The 24251-nt window shown below is 38.2% G+C and overlaps 2 protein-coding genes across 2 annotated transcripts in view; both read left to right on the top strand.

The window, feature by feature from the left end:
* Nucleotides 1–721, top strand: part of LOC129457149 (acetylcholine receptor subunit beta-like) — an 11105-nt gene extending 10384 nt beyond the window's left edge. The window contains exon 6 of the mRNA XM_055229257.1: nucleotides 458–721. Coding sequence (XP_055085232.1) covers nucleotides 458–721 — 264 coding nt within the window. The remainder of the gene's footprint in view (nucleotides 1–457) is intronic.
* Nucleotides 722–776: 55 nt separating this feature from the next.
* Nucleotides 777–23391, top strand: LOC117386314 (acetylcholine receptor subunit beta-like). Its single transcript, XM_033983660.2, has 11 exons — nucleotides 777–910; nucleotides 9037–9170; nucleotides 9957–10001; nucleotides 10084–10193; nucleotides 11391–11499; nucleotides 11580–11727; nucleotides 12119–12304; nucleotides 13094–13317; nucleotides 14340–14521; nucleotides 21682–21814; nucleotides 23112–23391. The coding sequence occupies exons 1-11, from the start codon at nucleotides 814–816 to the stop codon at nucleotides 23250–23252; spliced, it is 1509 nt and encodes a 502-aa protein (XP_033839551.1). The 5' UTR covers nucleotides 777–813; the 3' UTR covers nucleotides 23253–23391.
* Nucleotides 23392–24251: the final 860 nt, after the last annotated feature.

Genomic DNA, 24251 nt, shown 5'->3' with positions numbered 1-24251 from the left:
TCCCAGTTAACCAAAAGTGCCACCACAAAGAAAGCGCAATCTAGTCACATTTACGGCAAAGTGGATGAGGCGGAATAAGGTCAGTAGTTGTGTCCCCTCAACATTTGCTCACACAAAGTTGTTTTTGGAGTAATTTGTGCATGTTTGAGCAATCTTTAATCGTTCATTGTCAAGACACCATTTTATTGATTAACTTCCGTCTTCACCACCATCAATATACACCAATTGCTCTGTACTTCGTTCTCAGTGTTACACGTAGGATTTGGCAGTAGAGTAATAGCCTATTTTTGTATTACGAGGCACTTATTACTGCTTATTGTATTGCTTATTGTAGTGAATCGTGAAGTACTGTTATTCCCAGCCCTCGCGCCTTTTTCTAAACCTGTACATGCTCAGTGTAAACAGTAGCCCCCAGGGTTAGGTAACGTACCAATAAAAATCCTGATGTGTTTTTCAGTCACGGACCACAAATGACCCCTGGGCCACCACCACCGACCTCCGCAGCTCACCACCGCCCCCCCACACCCCTGCAAAAATATCTCTGTCCATTGTCACAACCATAACCAACCCCCCCATGCTTCCTCCATGCTCACGCTCCCAACAGGTGCCTGGCTGTCCCATACAGAGACATACCCTCCTGGTCACTCCAAAACAAGTCAACCGTCAAGGAAGAGACACTGGGAGTATCAAACGGCAGTGTGCGCAGACGATTTGGACATAGTTTTTTTTTTTTTTTAGCTGTTTAAACGTTGGATTTTTTGCAAATATTTAAGTTGAGGCCTAAGATTGGTGCTAAAAGTACGTTAAGATGTCATGACAGTTACTTTGGGGGACAAAATGGTTACAAACATATATGCGAGGATGATTGTATTTATCATCATATGCAGTTGGACATGGCTCACAATGGCTGGTAAGTCATTTACTTTTTGGTTTAATCAGGATTGTCCAAAATGTGTATGTATTCACTTATTTCAGGTCCAGATTTATTATGTTAAATGTAGGCCTAACATGCTAACTACGCTAATAGGCAAATAATACAAAATGGACACACACGTTAATAAGTGTAACGTAACAGGAATGAGTGCTATACTGAATAAAAATAGCTAGCATACAGACAGTTTTGGAGCTAGTACTCACCGCGTTGCAGAGACTGACTCATCAGATCAGATATTGCATCATCACCGCAATGCAATGGTTTCTGCTTTTAGAAAACAATAGGCTGCACTGGCACGCATGAGTTGCCTGGTAGGAATGTTAGATGTAATAATATAACAGTGATGAGGACGCTTTGCTGCAGTTTGGTTAAATATAAATTTATGAGGACATGTATTGTTGATTCAGGTTAATATGATGGTATTGATATCATTGTGATATTATATCTAATTTAAATGTGCTTAAAATATTGTCTATGAAGGAACCCTCCACCACTCTCCTTTCTTCGGGTAGAGCTCAGGATTGTGACGACACATATCTGTAGACATTTCAGATTCCTTTTGAACATTGTTTTGGCTAATGTATCTCTATGAGCGGTTTGCACTACTGTCAGACACATGCCGGATTTCCATGGTAAGGTGTTTTTTTGACATTCCAACCTGCGCTCTATTATGTATTATTGTTATATTACATTATTATATCATGCTATATATGTCATAATAAGTTCTTTAATGCTAATGCATATAGCCTAATTATGCCTAGTATGTTGTTTTTGGAGTTCCTGAGGTTGAAGTATTCATGGGTTACATGAGGACCATAGACATAGCAATTACAGTGAATGGGAATATGAAAAGGTAATTCAAAACAGAAAGAAACACACCATTAAATATGGTATTTATATAATTCTACATCCAATAGACTAGGCTTGTTGGTAGGCTACTGAAGCCAGTAACAGCAACTGAAATCAAGACATTCAATGCAGTTAAAATTTTAAACCTAAATTTCAGGGCTTAGCTAGAGAATAACTCTTATTGTTGTTTTGGGGTGTCCATTGTACTATCTGTTCCGGCACTACAGATAAAAATTAGCCTCAGAATAATTCTGGTACATTTACAGAAGTGTTGATAAATGTACGCTGTCCCTGTTAAACTAAGGTAAGAAAAGAAGTCCAGTTTTTCAAAGGCCTATCTATTGTTTCAAAGGGAATATAGCACTGCATGATTCTAATTTGACTTCAGACTACTGTTTGGCAAAATTAGATGCGGAATGTGCCCTAGAGGAAAGACTGCTTTGCAAATTTACTTTTGACTTTGAACTTTGACCTGTTCTTGTAAACAAACTGTTGCCATGTGTGTTTTAAACCTGCTGTGTGGCATGCTACTAAGTAGGCCTGCTAACATAAATGTTAGGTAGCTAACACCTACCTGCTACAATGTCAATTCCACAAATTCTCTTCACAGTTTTTGTTGTCTGGCGGTCTTGCTCACAAATTATAGCTTGTTATAGCTTGTTAAGATTATAGCACTTATAGCTTTTGGTCCTAATTAGTACTTTGCAATCTCTGGCCTGCTAACATAAATGTTAAACTGAAGATAAGTTTGCCAGCAACGGGCAATAATAATTATGAGTTACAAATAATCAACAGTTACATCTAATTTTCTTTCATTTTGAGCTTTTTGTTCACATTCTTTAGGATCTGGGTTTTTCATGCAGAGTCACAACTTGGTGTATAGGATGATGATAATTAAAATTTCAAAGTCAATATTTTATTTTTAAACCTTATTCACTAATCTATGCACTATAATTAATAATTATTTAACTGCCTGCGTGGCCTAATGAAAGTCATTTGGCACCAGTACCTATGCTTCCATACTTAGCCACTTGAGACAGATCTTGCCTGTTGTTGATCTGTTAGTAGGCTATTGCTTGATTTGGAACCCAGTCTTTCTTTTAACTTGTTCAACTCCTTTAAACATGTACACTGTAGTCCCAAATAGTGCATGTAAATGCTCTGTTATGTCACCTTCTTTAACAGTTTAAATACTTATTTTTGCAGACTTTGACCAAGTGATTTTCAGTAAAACAGTTTATATTCCAGGAGTAAATTTCAAATCTCAGAAATTAGTCCTAAGCATGGTACTATAGCAACTTCAGTGTTTAATATCTGGGCATTTGCAGTTGAAACACTGTGCCAAATCAGGCAGGGTTCCAAATCATACAATGACAGACTACTCTAGCATTAGCAAACATCCTTAGCCTGACCTGCAAAGTAGCTAACACCTACCTGCTACAATGTCAATTCCACAAATTCTCTTCACAGTTTTTGTTGTCTGGCTGTCTTGCTCACAAATTATAGCTTGTTATAGCTTGTTAAGCTTATAGCACTTATAGCTTTGGGTCCTAATTAGTACTTTGCAATCTCTGAATTGCCAAAATGCATGTGGAACACATCATAAATCATATTAACACATCATTGTTGGTAAGTCTATTTTCGTCCCGCAGTAGTTGGTATTCCACACATGCTTTGAACTCATTCCCTGGTCACATATCAATTACGTTAGCTCAGTCACCTTTGCTAACAGTTGTATGCTAACGTTAGCCACACCTGCTACACACTGCATCTTCGGCCTGTCCCCTCTGTCCTTCTCTGTCCACTGTTGTTTTGGCCGTGTCCACATATTCAGAATTGCAGAGCCATTTCAGAAATTCTGAATATGCTGCTGTCAGTGCCTGTTTAAAGAGGGTGTATTTTACTTCTGTGGGGTATTAATTGCTAACACATAACATATTTAGATCACCATGTTAAATTTTATTGTTTGAAAATGCTATATTTGCCGAAAACAACGTATTAACACTCCCCCTTCAGTTGACACTTGTAGGATGTATGATCAATAACGAGCAACTCAACAACTCCGGGACAAAACAGGGAAACACAGCAAGTGCCATGGTTTAATGTTAGTGGTTAAGTTCTGAAGTGTAAGTCAACAGCGTGCCCCTTATGTGATGTTTAATTCTATTAGACACAAAATGTTGTTCATGTAGGCCTAAACTAGAGCATGTTGTGAGCTCTCCTTGTGCGTACAGGTGCTGGGGATGTGTGTACTATGGTGCTGAGCAATCTGAGCAGTAGCGTTTGCTTGTGATCAAACCTTGTCAGTCATGCATTTATAATACTTCTAAAGTGTGTGAAATTTTAGATATTACAAACATGTTGGCGCACTATTGTCTATATTTTGGGATTGTACGAAAACGATAATTTTGAGTTCTCTGTATGATCATGTGGTTTTGAGGATCTGGTAACACTGATCCTGCTAATGAAACTACTGCACATCACACCAGGTTTGTCAAGTTGTGTACAGTTTTGTATCATACCTTTGTATATTTATGGAGAATCATGGATGACGTAGGCTTGTGGGCTGAGCATTGCACAGAATCTTACAGCTAATCATTAGGAGGGTTCGAAGAGTGCCCAGGAGAGATCGCTAGATTACTCAAACATGCATGGATGACGTCTTCAGGCATGTTTTTGATGAGGGAACAACATTATAACATGGTACAAAGCTCAAAACATTTCCCCTCCTTAACATTTGGTGAACTCCAGTAGACCTATTTGATTGAACAGTCAAAATGGTACAGAGTTATAGAGTTCTATTTAAATTAGTTCAGAACTGTTGTCTACAGAATTCAGAATTTTAAACGGTTTGCAGTTGTCGAAAGTTATTCTTTCTCACAGACATTGCTTTTCACAGCTTACGGACGCCAGAGATTTTTGCAATTATGGTAAATGTAACCAGAGGTGGGACTAAGTTATGTTTTAAGTCTCAAGTCTTTGGCCTCAGGTCCGAGTCAAGTCCCTAGTCAAACACAGGCAAGTCCAAGTCGAGTCCAAATCCTCTGGTTTGAGCTTCAAGTCATTTCAAGTCCTTAAACCAAAGTACCAAATGCAGCTTGCATTTTTGTAATTTATATGCTTTTTAAATGTCATGCAACAAATAGGGGTGTAACAATATCCAAATCTCACAGTACAATACTTATAATATTTTGGAGAGCCGAACAAAATTGCATATATCTACATACAATCCAAAGAATTAAGATTTAAAAGTGTATACACTGAAATGGAGCAAAGTATTGTGGTAATTCTCTCTGTTTTAGCTGTTGCTGCAACAAAACAATGTATTTGAGCAAGGGAGTTTGTAATCCAATTTAGTGTGACAGCTCCAACCATTGTACTGTTACTGTTACATCCCTAGTAACCCATTTAAGGGGGCAAGGCAAGTTTGTTTGTATAGCACAACTTGTACACAAAGTAATTCAAAGTGCTTTACAGAATAAGAAAGACATTACAATCACAATACATACAAATCAAAACATAAATAATCAAGAGTAAGAGTGCAGAATAAAAACCTTTTAGTCATATGCATAGCTAAATAGATCCGTTTCTGGCTTTAAACATTGTCAAAGTAGAGGCCTGGCTCACGTCTTCAGGAAGACTGTTATTGAAGTAATGGAACTGAGTAAAAGCGTTCCATGTATAAAAAACCCTAAACTCCTAAACCCCTTTGGTTTGTCCTCTGACTTCCACTTCCACTATCCTTGTCTGAGGACTGTGTCCTCTTCTCTGTGATGACAGGTAGGACAGGAATTCATGGCTCTAAATTAGTTTTTTTCTTTAGCACCTAGAAGGAGTCCAGTTTGCTCAGCTATGCGGTACTCCGTGGGTCCCTTATCTTGTACTTTATGCTTGTTGGTAGGAAACCAGACCAAGTTGGAGCAACTGACGGGACATGGCTGTGTATCCGGAGCGGTACATTTAAATATGCTCACAGTGAAACACTTAGGGTTTACTCTGACTAACTGTTAACATTTAGATTATCAGTTTATGGGTCTTCGTGGTCGAGACGCATCCTGCTGTTTTGCCTTGCCTTAAATTCTAGAACTAGAACATTGAACTGTATGACTGGAGCTTGATTTAAGTGTTGCCAGATACTTTTTTTTATTTCATCCAACTAAATCCTAAAGAGGGAACAAGTTGTCAAACATCATATAAATAACTTGACTGAATGAAGGCTACTTTTGTCTCTTTCTCAGTATACGGACCTGTGTACCTTTGATGCTAAAGTTAATTATGATCCAACACCTGATCCCCCAGGTGGCATTGCTGGACATTTTGTATTTTGTTTCTCTTTTATTAAATTATTCTAAAGCCATACCACTCACGCTGCCACACTTGAGTAGGAGTTTTCACACATACTTTTTTACTCTTGCTTGAGTAATTTCTTGAACCACTACTTTGGACTTCTACTTGAGTAATATTATTTTTCAAGTAACGTTGCTCCAAAATAGCCTTTGTTTTTCATAGATTATGATGTACATGTCCTATCATTTCGTTTTTGTCATTGTCGATACATGCTCAAGTTTTTATACTAGTTTTAGTTTCAGTCAATTTAGGGTGTATTTTTGGCGTACCATCCCTGTGGGAGTTGAACCTTCATCCTCTGATCCAAACCAAACATGCTGCAGGATTGATGTCAAGGGCGTGAGGCAGCTGCAAACAACATGACATCGCATTGCATGTGTGAAAAGATACATCCTGACGTGCTCATTATTCGGTTCAGTACAGTGTGAGGATGATCTCTATAGGTTGGGTTCACAAGATAAAAGATGACACTTAAACATCCTATATTTTGCTAAATGGACTCGTGAGCTTTAAGCGATGATTCTAGTGAGGGTGTATGGAGTTTAAAAACACAGTGGACCACTTCCTGTATTACCATATGACATCACAAGGTTGAACAGAATGTTTTCACCCTAAAGTTGCAGGGTTGGTGTATTAAACATGTGTGACTGAAACAAAACACAACTCCAGGTCTGTTTGTGATGAAAAAACAACAAAATTATGACAGAGATCAGAAAATAGCATAATATGGGTCCTTTAAAATGACATGTCATATGTGTTCTCAAAAACAGGTAAACTTTTGGCACATGTTTAGCCTTGATTTACAAATGGGACCACTTTGTCACTCCTCGATGATGATGTATTGTGCCACACTGCTGGGATGTCTGAAATGTGCGTGCTTGGGATTCTAGACAGATGTTCCGGTCTGGAAATGGGAAACAAAAAAAGGTTCATAATTTAGATCAAATTCTGGCATGAACATGACTGAACCAAGAACAAAACAAGAACTAACCTAGTTCTGAAAAACCCTAGGACTCAACTAGGACTAAACCAGCACCAACCCTTGACTTGACTCATGACTAAAATTTTAGATGAAACCTTTTTTTACCTGTTTGATGTTTGAGACATAAATGAGTGGATTTCAAACTGGCTTTGGTCCATCTCTTGGCCTTCCTTGATGCTTTTGAAAGTAGATGGTGATAGAGAGTGGATGCTGAACAAAACAAAGGTATATTTTAAATTGTCCCTAGTTTTGACCTAATTGTTAAAAAAACAACACTCCCTTTGATTTTCATAGGAATCTACCATAATGGTGCTGTACATTCCAGTAGTAAAACCCAATGCATTGTCAAACTGCGACAAAAAGAAAAAGGGGCAAATTCAACATCTACAAAGAAACGATATAGTATGCAGTAAAGAGTGAGAAGCTGGCAACCCTAAATTTAAATTCTGTATGGTAATCAGAAGCCAACTTCACACACAGTAATGAAAACAACAACAAATGAAATAACCATGCCACTATGATATATAGTTGTATTATACAAAGTTGTATTTTTACGGATTCATGCATGATTGAGTAAATCTGTTGCTATTATGCATTCAAGAGTTCAGTGCAAGTGCAGTGTTTTGAGCTGTCCTCATCCCACCCACATGCCTGTACTTAGTTGTGATTATTAAGAAAAATTACAACTCCCAGTGATACCTGTAGTGTACTGTGTCACGTAGACTTTTCTAAAATAAAAAACCTAAATGAAAATCCATTACTTGTTACTGTGAAATGCCACTGAGAAGAGGCCCGGCTTATCAGTTTTGAACAGAAAGTCAAAGTAGTTTTAGATCAATATTGAGATTTACAATGTATGAAATAATGATTTACATGTTATACTTCAAAAGTGTCCTTGAAAAAAAAAAAAACACTAGCTCCATTAGGCAAGGCAAGTCCATTTTGCATTTATTCAAATACAGGTGTTTGTATCGCTAAAAAAAACAAAAAAAAAACAAAAAAAAAACAAACATGTATTCTCACTGTAAGTGGACTTGCCTCACAACAAATCTGACCTGTAACTCTGAAGTTTAATCCCATTCTGAGGAACATTCCAGGCAAAGCAACAACAACTCCATGGAGACAAGCAGGTGGCCCACCAGACAAGTTACATAGTGCAGTTTTAATGATTGTGTAAAGTAATGTATGGTATCAAGACGCTAATCCTGTGTTAGTTCATCCATAGCCTCATCATGGGGCATATTTTTAGCATATCCATGACCATCCCTGTGGATCCTGTGGGAGTTGAACCCTCATCCTCTGATCCAAAGCAAAACATGCAGTAAAATCTGTGTCAAGGGCACGAGGCAGCTGCAAAAGACATGTCATTCAGGGAGTGTGGGAGGAGAAGGATGTCATCAGTTCTACATTAGCCACTGACTTTGCATTATTGATATGTCATCACCAGGAGGCAATTTCAACAAAATTAGCTTCATCTTTGTTACACTGTAATCCTTCATTTGTCCCAGGGTGGTTTAGTGTAGAGAAGGCTTCAGTGGTAGTCATGTGCACACTGTATTAACCAGTGCCAGCTCGTCTCCATGGAGATATTGTTGCTTTGCCTGGAATGTTTTGCAGAATGGGATAATATTTCAGAGTTACAGGTCAGATTTGTGGTCATTGTGTCAGTGGCTTAAATTAGTTTGAATATTATTAATCATCTATAGTGACTTTCAAACTTTTCACACCAAGTATCACCAAAGAGCAGAGTACCTAAAATAATTAGGTAACAGGAACAGTTCAGGTCTAAACTAGGGCTAAACCAGGTCTAAAAGACATTATTTCTACTGTAGTTTTAAACAAAAAAATATCCACAGGAGGACTTCAGAATGTTTATCATGACAGACTTACTATTATATTCACTACTACATATCTTGTGTATTAGGAGCTTCAGAGACAGAGCGCAGATTGCACCAGAAGCTGTTTGAGAACTACAATATGAAGGTGCGTCCAGCGCGGCTCTGGCAGGAGCGGGTTATGGTGAGGGTGGGGATGACCCTGTCCCAACTTGTCAGCCTGGTAAGAACTCACAAGAGCGCCTCAGAGATTCTACAACTTTACTTAGTACTAGGATGTAACAATAACCGAAATATTGTGATATTGTATCATCAGAAGTCTCACATTAATATTGTAGGCTTTGCTGTTTCCATGCAGACCATGAGAAAAAAAATGTTATTAATCACTTCGGCATAATTTAGAGATATCAGTGAAACTTCTTCCATAGTTTACTGTTTCAATTTTGTCCAGATTGTTGAGTTACAAAAAAGTACCCTGCACAGTTTTGAGGTCCCGAAATCATCCCCAGACGTATTTTGACTATTTCTGTTGCCAAATTGTGTTTATTAAAACTGTGTGGTTATGTGAGCATGTTAAAGGTCAAGAACAGTACACATAATGTATAATATGCCCACTTTAGAATTGCACTATGTAACTTCTCTGTTGAGGGTTCACCACCCACCTGTCTCCATCACAATGTTGCTTTGTATGGAATGTACCACAGCATGGCATCACATACTGACACAGCTACACAGATTGAATATGTTACTGAATGGATACACTTTGGAGCTTGGAGCTTCGGTTGAAACATCAGTGATGTATTCAGAGTCCTTGAAAAGGGTAGATATCAGAATAGTGGGCTTATTTATGATACATGGAATATGTAACTGGGTACAGAGATAAGGACAGTACTAGTACTGGTAGTGTGCAATGTTTTATCAACTCAGTGTGGACACAGGGACACAGCAAGTTGCTAAAACTTTTTTGCTAATGTATTTTCTCCTCGTATTTGTTTCTGTCTCACTGCAGAATGAGAAAAATGGTGAGATGACGACCAACGTGTTCATGAATATGGTATGGTCAGAGTTTATTACTTCACAGGGAAATAGAACAATTCTAAATCCTAATTCCACTATTTTTGGGTAATTGTTTTCAGGCATGGACAGACTATAGGTTGTCGTGGAATCCAGAAGAGTATGACAACATTGATGTCTTGCGAATTCCTCCAAATAAAGTGTGGCGCCCAGATATCTACCTCATAAACAAGTAAGTTATGAACCTACTGGAACTTATGTGAGACCTTTCTTTTTCCTAAACTCCTGTCTTTTAGCATTTAATGATGATTTTAACATTTTGGGCAATTTATTTTTAAAAGTGCTTTATAATTCAAATGTATTATTTGTGTTAAACAGATGGTATCACACTTTGGTGGGCTATTTATTGCTAGCTCATGACATATAGATCATATAGATGTTGCCTTTTATTGCTTTATTTGCTGAAAAGCTGTATAAAAAAGTTTAAGTCAGGTGCTCTGCAGAGAGGTTCATTATTACGCAAACTTATGGGTGGAGCCATAGACAAAATGCTTGGTTTTGTACACCTAACCAAAAGGAGGGTTTGAAAAGTGACCGTGAGAGATTGCAAAATCACTCAAAGATGCAAAAATTATTCAGAAAACCTCTTCAGGCATGTTTTTGATGAAGGGACAACATTATAATATGGTAAAAAGCTAAAACTAAAATGTAAAATCTGTCATCTGGACAAAAAAGTTGACAGATTTTACATTTTAGTTCTTCATTTCTAGTCAGATCACTGGTGGAAACTGCCTCACTGAAGAAGCCGCTTCAATCTCCTCCTGATCTCCTCCAGACTCCTACAACTTTTTTTGTCCAGTTGACATATTTTACATTTTGCTTTTACTATGGATCAGACTTGGACAACTGAGGGATTACACACACATGGTGGAAAGATGAAAATTTTGATTTAGCGTAATACCCCCTCTTTAAAGAGGACATATTTTGTTTATTTGAGGTATTAGGTATTAAAGTATAACATACTCACTTTACATTGTGTTAATTGTAAAATGCTATATTTTTCTAAAATAACATAAGAACGGACTCATTGACTTCCTGTTCAAAACAGCCAAACTGATAGGCCCCACGTGTTCATAATGGTGTTTTATTGTAGAAAGCTGCATATTTTCATTCATGTGTTTTTATTGTTGAAAAATGCTTATATGGCAGTTTAGAACCCTACATACATGACCCGGACACTGAATTTCTTGAATTATCACAAGTAAGTACAAGGCATTTGGTGGATCTAGGAGGTATCTGAAGCCTCAAATGTAGGACAATATAGGATTACACAGGAGTCAATTAAAATACAAATTTGAGCAAGGTAATGATGAGGGAATACCGTTATAATGTGGTTAAAATTAAAACATTTATGTATTTTTTCGTGCAGTAATGATGGTCAGTTTGATGTGGCTCTTTACGTTAACGTCCTGGTCTATAGCGATGGAACCGTTAACTGGCTTCCTCCTGCTATCTACCGAAGCTCCTGTTCTATAGAGGTACATGCAAAAGTTTATGGAAAAGTGAGTCAAAAATGCCTTAACATAGACTTGACTATTTTGATTATTTTGTCTTACAGGTGGCATACTTCCCATTTGACTGGCAAAACTGCAGTATGATCTTCCGCTCGTACACATATGATGCCTCGGAGGTGGACCTGCAGTACTTCCTGGATGATGAGGGAAATGAAATTCAGGAGATAGTTATAGATGAGAACGCTTTCACAGGTTTGTTCTGGCACCTTCTTCTGATTGGTTACAACGTAAGTTAATGTAATTGGATTATTAAATGACACATTATTACACATTAAACATTAAATAATTCATAAAACCTGGTATTTTCAAAGGGTAGACACAAAAATGAGAAAAACTAAATCATATTTGGAGAAAGTAGTGCAAGAAATACAAATGTTCAAATCATTTCATATTGTATTATATTGTAAAATATATTTCTAAAGTTGGAATACTCTGAAAAGTACACCCAGCTCAGTTTAAACAATAGTCACCCTAAAATGTTTTGAACACAGCCTATTTCATTTTAATCTTGGCTGCTTGCTGTATTGTCACATTTATGTCCTCACTGAAACCTGTGTTGGACAGTATTTACCTGCATTCACAGAAAATGGCGAGTGGGCCATCTGCCACAAACCTTCTCGTAAGAACGTGAAGGAGAACCTGTACGAGGACATCACCTTTTACCTGGTCATCGAGAGGAAGCCGCTTTTCTACATCATCAACATCATCGTGCCCTGCATCCTCACCAGCGTCCTCGCCATCTTTGTCTTCTACCTGCCACCAGGAGCAGGTACGAACAAGGCCAGAAGAGGCAGAAGGCAGAAGCAGGGTGACATTGGCTCTGTTGGCTCTGAGTTATCTTCTAACAAGAGTGTTGGAGGTCTGGTCTTAGCTATTGTCATTGTGTCCTTTGGCATCTGCGATTAACAGTTTGTCACCGTCATGTGTGCAAATAGCAAATACTGCAAATATTTCAATTCTTTGCAAACAAGAGTAATCTAGTGATCTCTCCCGGATCCTATTTGATCTCTGTAGTACATGTCTGTCGAAAGCTCAGTCCACAATGCTACGTCATCCATGCTCCTGCACAAAAAAATTCCATAAATATACAACAACATGTTACAAAACAACACACTACAACTTCACAAACCTGATGCAATGTGCAGTAGTTTTATTAATGAAATGCATGCCAATTGTCTTGATTACTTTGAAGGTGGAGTGACAGGGAGCAAAGGGAGGGGACAAATATAGTATTAAAAAAATAATAATAATAACAGGGAACTTGGTGATATAAAAATGTTTTAGCAATCAATGCCACATAGAAGTTTAATACCCCCTACGAACTCTCTCACTTGTGGGTTTCCTGTGGGTTTCTCAAGAACCTGAAAGGCCTAATCCTCCAGCTAGATACTCCACTCCAGAAAAACGATTTTCTTAGTTATTTATGGGTTAAATGCCAAGAACAATTTACTTTCCATTTCTATGATTTTGTAGAGAGATGGTTGAAGGTGTGAATGCAGAGTCCTAGTTTAAAATAAATCAACTGCTAAACAAACTCATCTTAATGGTCTCTTCCCAGGAGAGAAGATGACCCTGTCCATCTCCGTGCTGATCGCTCTCACTGTGTTCATGCTGCTGCTGGCTGACAGAGTCCCGGAGACCTCACTCGGAATCCCCATCATTGTCAACTACGTGATGTTCACCATGATCCTAGTCACCTTCTCTGTCATCCTCAGCGTGGTGGTCCTCAACTTGCACCACCGAACGCCCAGCACGCACATCATGCCTGCTTGGGTGCGCGTGGTAAGGCTAATGTTACTTTTGCTTGTTACCCTTGATTACATGTAGGGAAGAATGTTTAATGAACACATGCATTTTTGTGGCTTTAATTCCCTTCTAAACATTGGTCCAACACAATTTTAATACTAAGGAATAGACTCAATACTCAATACCACGATGAAAAAACACACACAAACAAAAAACACTCTTTCTTTAGACAATAGAATGGGATTTTCAGCATTAAATTGTAATACTTTTTTATATTGCCATGCTGTCTTGCATCTGTGTAATCCCTCAGTCATCCATTTAGGTTCCATAGTGGTCCATGGGCGTATACTAGTCTATGTGATCTTATACTTGCTCTGATACAACTCAAGATCGTTCTAAAGTTATTCAGGAAATATTCATTTCTGTCATGTGGTTGTGACTTTTTTTTTTGACACTTGCTCAAATATTTTTAAGACTAGATTTATTATAGAATAGTATCTAATTTTCAATACTTTTGACAACTTTACTTTATAAACTGCACCTCAGCTTCCAATGAGGACTTTAGGCCGTGGAGCTCCCTCTGCTGTCAACAATGGGAATGAACAATGAGAAAGAAACAAATGCAGCCTCTCAGCTAGGTGACTGCTATGCTAATAGACCCATGCACGCAAACTTAGTTTGACCACAGAATGAGTCTGGTGATAGTTTATGGACTTAAAATCTGCACAGGAGAACTCTGCATTTTTACCTGTGATGCAACAGTTGGAGTGCAAACATGGTATTTTTGGATGCTCAGAGATAATGGCATTCCATCTTTGTGTGTATGAGCAAAAAAAAAAACATTTTACCACACATTAATGTTGTGTAAGTGAGTGATTGGTGGTTAGAGAATCAGATGTCACATAATGTCAACCTCATGCATGTCAGTCAAACCCAGTGCAGGTGTTCTTACAAGCTAAAAACAAGAGCTGCTAGCAATGAAATTGAAGCAGTGAGTGCAACTTGTAGAAGAGCACCCGGTGAAATGTTTTGTTTGTTTGTTTGTTTGTTTTTTTCAGGCATTTATTGACTTCCTGCCCAAGTACATTGGCATGGCACGCCCCGAGCAGGAGGAGTCAGTGGAGAGGGGGGAGGAGTCTGGAGAGGGCACGCCCATCAGGAGTTACAATGGCCGTTCGCCTGGAGGAGAGTACTTCTTCAGAAAGATCAACCCTGACCTGGTGTTGCCATGGAGAGGAAGGTCAGACCAACAGTAGGAACATTTACTAGATTCTAGAAAACGAATTCTCTTCACAATATAATGCATGTGGTCTTTTCTTATGTGTTTTTTTTTTTTTTTTTTTTTTTACTTTCGAACGATGAACGTTTATCAGGTTTTGATACTTGAATATCATTTAGACCACCATGTTACCTTTTTTTTTTTTTTTTAATGCGATATTCGCCAAAAACCCTCCTTTTGCTCCCCATGCAAGTCACTCCCCCTTCAGAGCACCATCTGGTTTGTCAAGTTGTGTTGTGTACAGTTTTGCATGATGTTTTTGATGTTTATTGAGAATTATCAGGATGGAGCATGGATGACGTAGCTTTATGAGCTGAGCATTGGACAGAATCTTAGAGCTAACTGTAAGGATGGTTCAAATAGAGCCTGGGAGAGATTACTCAAACATGCAAGGATGACATCTAAAACTTCTTCAGGCATGTTTTTGAACCACGTTATAACATGGTAAAAAAAATATATTTTTAAGATTTATACATATTTTTGACAGTGAAAATAGTAAGGAAAAAGTATGTAAGAAAAAAAAAAAATAGGGTCAAACTTTATCGATGTCTTGCTTAAATTGGGGAAAGGATGGGAATCAAACCCAGGAACTTCTTGCTTTGAGGCGACACGCCTAACCACAGTGCCACTGTGTATGCAAGGTGTATATTTAGCTCCATAAAACAGGGCAACCCCATACTGACCCAGCTCCCTGCATCTCTTAACCCACTCGAGAGGCTCCAAAATTGGGCCTGTCTGCAGTCGTCAGACCCTAAACCCGTGTTTGGGTTGGGCATTAGGGGGTAATCCAGGACAGATATGGCGGAGGGGAGGCCACTTAGAGCCGGCTGCTACCCCCAGAGAATGGTTCTGATCTGGGGTAGAGGGGGAGAGAGAGCGGGTGTGGTCGTAGTACGTCTGGTTGTCTCGTTTACGGCCAGAGATATAGAGGATTGTGTTGTAGAATGTTTTATGGCTGTATGCATGTTCTGACATATGGAGCAGGTGCTGCATAGTTCAGGGATCAGGGGGTGGTTATGTTTATGGGGCCATTAAGATGTCTAACTGGACGTCTAAGTTAAAAGGTCTGCACTCATTTTTTTCCCCCATGTATTTGAGAAACATGTGTCTTGGCCCAGTACAGATGCTGCATGCTGTTTGTATCTATTTATAAAATGTTTTCTGGAAAGTTCGCAGGCTAATTGTTGTTAGCATTACCATGACAACAAAACTCCACACTGGTCTCTGAGAGTTGGGAAAAGTACTGCAGTGAATAATTAGGATGCTCGGAATGCATAAGGTAAGTGAGGAATAGGAATTTGAAAACCATTTAAACTGAACTAGTTCTGTTTTTCATGCTTTTCAGCATGAAAAACAGTAAAAATCAGGTACAGTGCTGGGGTTTAGGTAGTGACAATTCAGATCAGAGAGAGTACTTTTAGATTTAAACCTACTGGATTTTAACATTGAAACTGGCAACCCAACTCAGGTGGGGCTCATTCTTCTTTCTGATTGGATAATCGTCTTGAGAATCAAAATACACAATTGCAACATAAACATGGACATCATGTCCAATGTGTTTGTTAATTAAGATTAAATCAGCATTACAGTTGTTATCAGTAAAACCTATATTTGAACTGAACATGTCTTCCTTATATCTGGGGACACAGATAGATGAAGCTTTTGGAATTCAGAGCTGCCTCTATACACTGTTGGGCCTGTAGGCAAGAGGCGGTCTGAGGACCCCTTGGCATGAAATGCAAAGTGTTGATGATTTAAAAATGCTTTTGTTTTACTTTGACAATTGTAATTTCAGAAGAAAACATTGCTTTTCATAACAGTTGTTACTTTTACTTGTACTGTTGGTTAAGAGCTTGGGGCCCTAGGAAATTGCCAGGTTAACTCCATTGTGGCAGCTCTGATGAAATTTAAAATCAAAATCTTAAAAACAGTTCCTTTAATCAGTGCTAGCCTCTGGGCATTGGCACCTCCGGCTGTGATTGGAGAACCGCTTTTAAAACCGTAATATCGCAGACTACATAATGTTCATTTAAATGTTGTCATGTCCCTCATATATTGTCTCTAGTTTTGACCCGTGGTGTGTCAGCCTTTAGCCCTGACCCTATCCTGGTGGTTGCTGGTTTGGCTCAAGCTTGTTCTACTGTCACTGCCTTTCCTCCTCATGCCCCTCTGAAGCATGTGCACTTAGACATGTTTGTGTACGTGAACAAAGGACATGTGATCAGCCGTGTGGAGGTGACCGCTTGACAGGTGCGACAGGGACATCCGCACTAATGTAACCTGCTATGTGTGGCTTTTAACCTAGAGCAGATCAGCTTACACAGGATGTATTTTTTAAGGTGTACAGAAAGCTCCCAATGTATACTTTGCTACTGATGTCATCAACATTCCCTGGGGGTGTGATGCTAATGTAGGAACTGCTCTGTCTGAAGCTCTGCTGTTCAAGTTGGACTTAATGTGAGCTTTGTTTTAACACAATTTGACCAGTTGAATTAGTTGGAACTACAGCAGATGAGTGGATTTGTGCTCTTAAACAAGTCTCTCACACATAAAATTACTGTCACAAACTAGCTAGCATTAGCCAGCAATTTTTCAGTTAGCCACTCTCAACTTTGTGTTGAAAATCACCTAAACAGGACCATGAACGCTTGCATTGATCACAGGCTCATGAAAATTAGTTTTAAAATCTCTTTTTTCTTTAGCTTTCAGACTATTTAAAAACTTTTTTGAAAGTGTTTACATTGTGTCTCCGTGGTAACTGCTAAACATTCCACCATAGAGATACATGTAGAACATCCCCAGTGTGATGTCATTGCAAAGTATCAATAGATTTTAAAGATTATGGTGAATAATGTGGTAAAAAAAAATAAAAACATACAATTTTCGAACCAGAATTGAGTCAGTTTGATTAAATCTCAAAAATCACAAATCACAAAAGGTAAACTTATATGTAAAGTACTTTGTTATCCATCTGTATCCATCAAGTACTTAATCTCTGGGAAAGCTTGATTTAAAAAAAAACAGACACATTATGTATTATGTATTAAAAACTGAATGAAAACTTCAGTGAAAACAAAACTGACTCTTGTGAGCTTTAAGTCATGCTATAATGCAGTTACCTCATCAAAAACATACCTGGAGTTGTGTTGTGTTTCATTCACACATGTTTGAGAAATCCTTTATTATTAGTCTGTCTACATCTCCAAAGCTCAAAATGCTCTGTTCCACCTTGTGATGTCATGAAGTTGTAGTTTTCAATTTAACAGCTACCTTTTACCTTTAGTTCAGTAGAGATAGCAATTCCAGGGCTGAAATCATCCAAATAATTCTAGTGAAGGTGTATGGAGTTTAAAAACACAGTGGAGCACTTCCTGTATTACATCAAAATGTGAAGTGGTTTTCTGCTTGAGAGAAGAACTCAGCCTAAATATGGAGGGGTTTTGTGTTAAACATGTGTGTCTGAAACAAAATACAACTCCGGGTTTGTTTGTGATAAAGAAACATTATAAAATCTATCAGAAAATAGAGATTTTAACCACAAGATGGCAGCACAGTGCTATCTCTTGCTCAAATATTTACTACTGGATGTTTTTACTTGAGTTTGCAGTTCAGTACTGATATTCATTTGATATTTGACCCCAGCCTTTTGGGTCAGTGGATGGAAATTAGCCTTGGCTATAATCCTGTGTGTTTACATTCATGTTGTATCATGTCTTTCCGTTAAAGGGCTTATTTTATGTTTTTTTTTTCTGATCTATGTTATAATGTTGCTTCCTTGTCAAAAACATACCTGTTGTGTTTTGTTTTATTCACACATGTTTAACACACAAACCCTGCATATTTAGGCTGAGTTCTTCTTTCAAATAGAAAACACCCTGTTGTGATGTCATGTGGTAATACAGGAAGTGCTCCACTATGTTTTTAAACACCTTCACTTAAATCATTTGGATGGTTTCAGCCCCAGAATTGCCCATCTCTGTTGAACTAAAGGTAAAAGACAGATGTTAACTACCACTTCATGACATCACAAGGTGGGACAGAGAAGCATCTTAGGTGGTAGAGAAACTACTACTATTACTACTACTACTACTCCTGTTTGAGTAGTAGTTTCCCCAAATACCTTTTTAAATTCTTACTTCAGTGACTTTTTAAAACAATATGAGAGACTGGGGTAAGTTGAGCCAGTTTAGATACATTTATTTCCTAAAGAAATTATTCAATTTAATTTATTTTTGTAAAGCTCAAAATCACAACAGCAGTTGCCTCTTAGGGCTGAACAAGGGAATTGATTTAACCAACAGAAAGTTAGAAAATCAACAATGAAAGAGAAATAGACAAGCAAATCAATCAGCAGAAAACAAGCAAATGATAACTGTCCCAAACCATCCCCTGTCCTTAGACCTTCTGGGCAAGGAAAAACTCCAAAAAACCCAGTAGGAAAAAGTAAAACATCGAGTAGAACCACAGTGGACACATCTGCAACCTGGACGGGCAGGCTGCCATAAGAAACCATGGCATAAAAATTATGGAAAATTATTTTTCAAAATAAATTAATTTTTGAATTTTATACTTTGGAAGTTTAACTTGAAGTGTCTGAGTTTGGTAAACACAAGTGATTTTTTTTTTTAGATACATATGTGTCTCTTGTATAATGAAAAATTCAAACAGTACTCTGGGGTTGCATACTTACAAAATCTTACATGTTTAATTTTTCCATTTTTTTAGGACATTTTTATAATTATATATACAAATTGTACTATTTTTTCCACAAGTCAGGTTTTAATCTGATGGTTCAATTTACCCCAAGAACTGGCTCAAATTACCTCACATTTGAACAGCAGTACCCCTAAAATTATGTGTCATGGTTTTTATGTGTGTGTGGGTGTGTGTGTGTGTGTTTGTGTGTTGACAAAAAAAAAAAAAAAAAACTAAAGCAAAAAAGCATCTCCACTTACCCCAGTCTCCCTTATTTTGTTTGCACTTCTACTTGTCCAATAATATTTTTGAAATAACAGAAAAAAATGGCTACTGTACCCTCCTCCTCTGTCTATAATTATTGGTCCCACAATGAATTAATCCTTTTTTTTTCCCTCTGTATTGTAGTTTGTCTTGTTTACTGCTCTGTTTGGTAATGTGGCACTCAGAGCAGAACAAAGCCCTGCTCCATGGCTCCCACACAGTTGGACACAGTTCTGTCTGGGCTCGTAGACAGGAGGACCAGGCCAAGTGCGGGATCTAAAAACTCTATCCAAAATAAACTGGGCACAGGAAGTCCACTCCAAGGGTTTAGTGTCGGTTTAGCAAAATGAAGGTTTGATTCATTTGATTATTAACCTGTATTTAATCTAATTTGTCTGATGATGGACGAGGCATTGGATTTACATAATGCCTTTCAAGATACCCAAAGTGCTTTACAGTGTGCAGAAGTGAGGCTGCCAAACTACACCATCAGCCTCAGAAACACTCACACACCCCACATTTATACTAGGCAATGTAGGTGAAGTGCCTAAGGACTAAGGACACAACAACAGTACGCACTATAGCCTCTGCTGTCCCATTGTGGCACTTGGTATTCCCTGTGGGCTCCCATCCAAGTACTAACCAGGCCGTACCCTGCTTCTCAGAACAGATGAGACCAGACATTGAGCAGGATTACTTCGAGGCTTATTATTGCTTGTTTGTTTACACGTTTAGCCAACCAAAATAAGTTTTATCTATGTCAGACTGAGAGATAGATATTATGCTGCCTCATGTCTCATTTATGTTTAACCTGCACACTTTAAATTGTGTTTAGACAATATGACATTTTGTTCCAAGGTGGGTCTTCCTCAGGTTATTAGTTTTTACCATAGACTATATGGATAAATGGACATTGCTAACCTGCTAGCAGTCGTGTTCCACATAGGTAGTGATCATGGGTGTGTTTCCGGCTCCATAGACTGGTTCCAATTAGAAAAGTGTCAACCGTCTCTCTGTATCCACTGCTGTCAGGCTCATCATTTTGGTCTTAAAATGTTTGTATTGACCCGCTCTGCATGCTCCTGGTATTTTTATTTTGCTATTGTGTCCGTAACGCAAGTTATGAACATGAGACAAATCGGCCACACTCTTTTCCGAGGTCAGTCCTGCTAGCGTTAGCAACAGGTTTAATTGACAGTGTTTCTACGCACCCACACCCTGCCAAACTAGCAGTGTGGGTGGGAAGGGGCATTACCTTCAACAGCTTTGCACCAGATTGGCTTTTAGGTTAGTATGATACTCACGGTCGGAATTCCTAATATGGAACTCGGGTTCAAACTTGCCCCTATAACTGCTAGCTGAGCTTCATTTGACTGAGTGATGTCACACTACTGTAGCCCCCTTATTTATACAATGTATGTTTTTATTTTTTTATGAACAAAAATAAAAACATTTTAGTCCTCAGTTGTTGCTTTTTATTTAGTTGTGTATACTTTGAGCAAATGTTTTATGTGTCACTGTCAACTTTATTTCAGTCCATATAAAGGTACAGAGAATGCATGTTCCATCGGTTAATATTCTGTATAAAACATGCTGGGTGACCAGACGTCCCTATTTACCTGGGACAGTCCCAGTTTTGAGCCCTATGTACTCTGATTAGTCCCAGTTTTATTCAAGAAATGTCCCAGGTGTTCCCATTTTTGACCAATTTGATATTGTCATTTGTTTAGCCAAAATAGAGAAAAAAACAGGCTCAACTGCGCTGATGTAAGTCTCTCAGATTATACTGACATGGTATGTGAATATGTAATGAATGGACTGGAGTGCATAATAATATTCTTTCCACTTATTACAAAACACCCCAACCTTGTTGTGTCCTGGTTTTTGATTTTGAAAATCTGGTCACCCTAATGCTGCCATTTTGACCTCTACAAATATGTTCTGAAATGCATGCTGTTCTTTCTTAAATTTAGCAGTTCATTTTATTTATTAATTTTGCACAATCATCTGTATGATTTATTTACATTTCTTCTCTGAAATGTTAATGCTTTGGAAGATGTTTCAACTGTGCACCATGAATAGATCCCAAATCTAATCTTATCATTTGGCTGTATATTTGTATGCATTCAAATGTATCTGTTTTTGTCCTGCTTTTGTTGCAGATGTGAAAGCACGGTGCACTTGCAAAGACATCCAGACGGGTACTGCCTGATCTTGCCGCCAAACCTCAAGTCGGCTATCGCAGCTGTCACCTACATGGCCGAGCAGCTCAAGAAACAGGACACCGATGACACGGTCAGAGCACCACACTGCCACCCGCTGCTCTGGAAGGACACTTACAGGCAGATAGTCGGGGGGCCCATACTACATACCTGGAGTTGTGTTTTGTTTCATTCACACGTTTACCACACAAACTCCACATAGTTCTTTTCTCAAACTGAAAACACTCTGTTCCACCTTGTGATGCCATGTAGTGATGCAAGAAGTGCTCCACTGTGTTTTAAACTCATGTTCACCTTCACTAAAATCATTTGGATGATTTGAACCCTGGAATTGTTAATCTCTACTAAACTAAAGGTAAAAGGTAGCTGTTAACTTGAAACCGACCATTTAGTGAGATCCCCTGGTGGAATAGAGCATTTTGAGCATTGAGATGTGGACAGACTAATGATAAAGGATTAGTCAAACATGTGTGATTGAAGTAAAACACATCTCCAGGTATGTGTTTGTGGAGGTAAAAACATTACATACATTACATGGCTTAAATCTCACAAAAATCAGTTTTGCGTAATATAGGACCTTTAACAAATAATCGTTATTCCAACTGGATTTCAGAGGAAACTACTAGTGTTTAATTGGAATGTTTCACAGTATGGCATTAAACTAATCTTGAATCTGTAATTTTATTCTTACCTAAAACTACTTTGAAAAACATGCATTCTTACTGCACAGATGTGACCAGTAACTTTGCCTGGTGGTGTTATCTATGTGTCTACAAGGAGACAGACAAGTTTAAAGAGAGGTTGTAATGCAAAATACAATTTTGGGGCTTTCTACCTTGTTCCTTCAGCAAAAAAATGCCTGAAGAGATTTTAGATGTCATCCATGCATGTTTGAGTAATCTAGTTACCTCTCCTGGGCCCTGTTCGAACCATCCTTATGTTTGGCTGTAAGATTCTGTGCAATGCTCAGCCCACAAGCCTGTCAAAAGTATCAAAAATCAGATACATATCAATACTGAAACTACTGTCGAAACTAGATACTCATTTGAGAAGGTATCGATACTAAAAAAGTCACATTCACAAGAAAGAAATTAACTTTTTCTGAATAACTTTAGAATGATTTTGAGCTGTATCAGAACAAGTTTAAGACCATATAGACTAGTATACGTCCATGGACCATTATGGGACATACCTGGATGACTGAGGGATTACACAGATATAAGGTCACATGGTAAATATAAAATAAAGTACTATCATTTAATCTTAAAAATGAATCATTAGTATCGATACATCCCATGTATCTTATTGATTTTTTATACTTTTGACAACCCTAGATGTATCTTTGTACCATTCTTGTCTGTGATTGGCAGATGACGGGTGATTGGCAGTTCATTGCCCTGGTAGTGGACCGCCTCTTCCTATGGCTCTTCGTCATCATCACCACTCTGGGCACTCTGGCCATGTTCCTGGATGCCAGCTTCAACTACACTCCAGACCAGCCTTTCCCATAGACTCTGTTTAGCAGTCAAAACTATGTACACATGTGTTTTGTATGTCTAAATGGGATCAGGCTGCATGTAGGGCATTTTACTGGAATGTTTAGCTTCTATGAGAACTCTATACATTTTATTATATTCACATATTTTATAATTGAGGTAGTTGAGCAAAATTGATTTTTTTTTTTTTTTTTTTAGCTTTCTACCATGTTATACTGCTCCCTCATCAAAAACATGAAGAGGTTTTAGATGTCTTCTGTACATGTTTCAGTAATTTAGCAATCTCTCCCGGGCCCTATTCGAACCCTCCTTGCGGTTAGTAGTACAATCCTGTCCAAAACTCAGCCCACAAACCTACATTACCCATGCTTCCACACGACATGTCTCCATAAATATACAAAAGCATGATACAAAAGAATACACTACATTGTAGGGGTGTCAAACACATTTTCACCAAGGGCCACATCAGCAAAATGTCAGTCTTCAAAGGGCCAGATGTAAAATAAATCCAACAACTTTTTTAACTTGTTAATTAACTGTTTCTCTATTTATTACTTATTCAAGTTACAAATATTGCATATAAATTTACCTAGATGTAAAAATATGGCTGTGTAACGGCGTATCTCCTGATAAAATAACATTTTAAGACCATCATACATTTTAATTTACCCTGTCAAGGGCCACATAAAATGATGTGACGGGCCACATTTGGCCCGCGGGCCTTGAGTTTGACACATGTGCACTACAACTTCATAAACCTGATGTGCTTTGCAGTGCTTTCATTAGGTGGATGAACGCTGATTGTGATGTCGATCAGAATGAGTGTGAGTGGGGAGTGGCATAGCACAAGGAGCAAGGGGAGGGGGGGCTCAGTGAATATATCATTTTCAAAGCAACAAAAAGTAGCATGGCTATCTAAATATGTTTTGTGTTGGCAGTTAATACTCCATAGAAGTAAAATACCCTCTCTTTAAAGAATTTCATAGTAGATGGAGTAAAAATGAATATTTTTTT

This window comes from Periophthalmus magnuspinnatus, chromosome 18 (genome assembly GCF_009829125.3).
Source record: "Periophthalmus magnuspinnatus isolate fPerMag1 chromosome 18, fPerMag1.2.pri, whole genome shotgun sequence".
Classification (NCBI taxonomy): Eukaryota; Metazoa; Chordata; class Actinopteri; order Gobiiformes; family Gobiidae; genus Periophthalmus; species Periophthalmus magnuspinnatus.
The sequence above is the reverse complement of the archived record's forward strand: the minus strand, read 5'-3'. Positions and strand labels throughout refer to the sequence as shown.

What these genes read in the sequence shown, in the direction of transcription:
- LOC117386314 (XM_033983660.2), top strand. Translation starts at nt 814, where the DNA reads ATGACAGTTACTTTGGGGGACAAAATGGTTACAAACATATATGCGAGG. An exon ending in AGATGAGAACGCTTTCACAG is followed by an intron (nt 11,728 to 12,118) that starts GTTTGTTCTGGC and finishes CTGCATTCACAG; the next exon opens with AAAATGGCGAGTGGGCCATC. An exon ending in AACAGGACACCGATGACACG is followed by an intron (nt 21,815 to 23,111) that starts GTCAGAGCACCA and finishes TGTGATTGGCAG; the next exon opens with ATGACGGGTGATTGGCAGTT.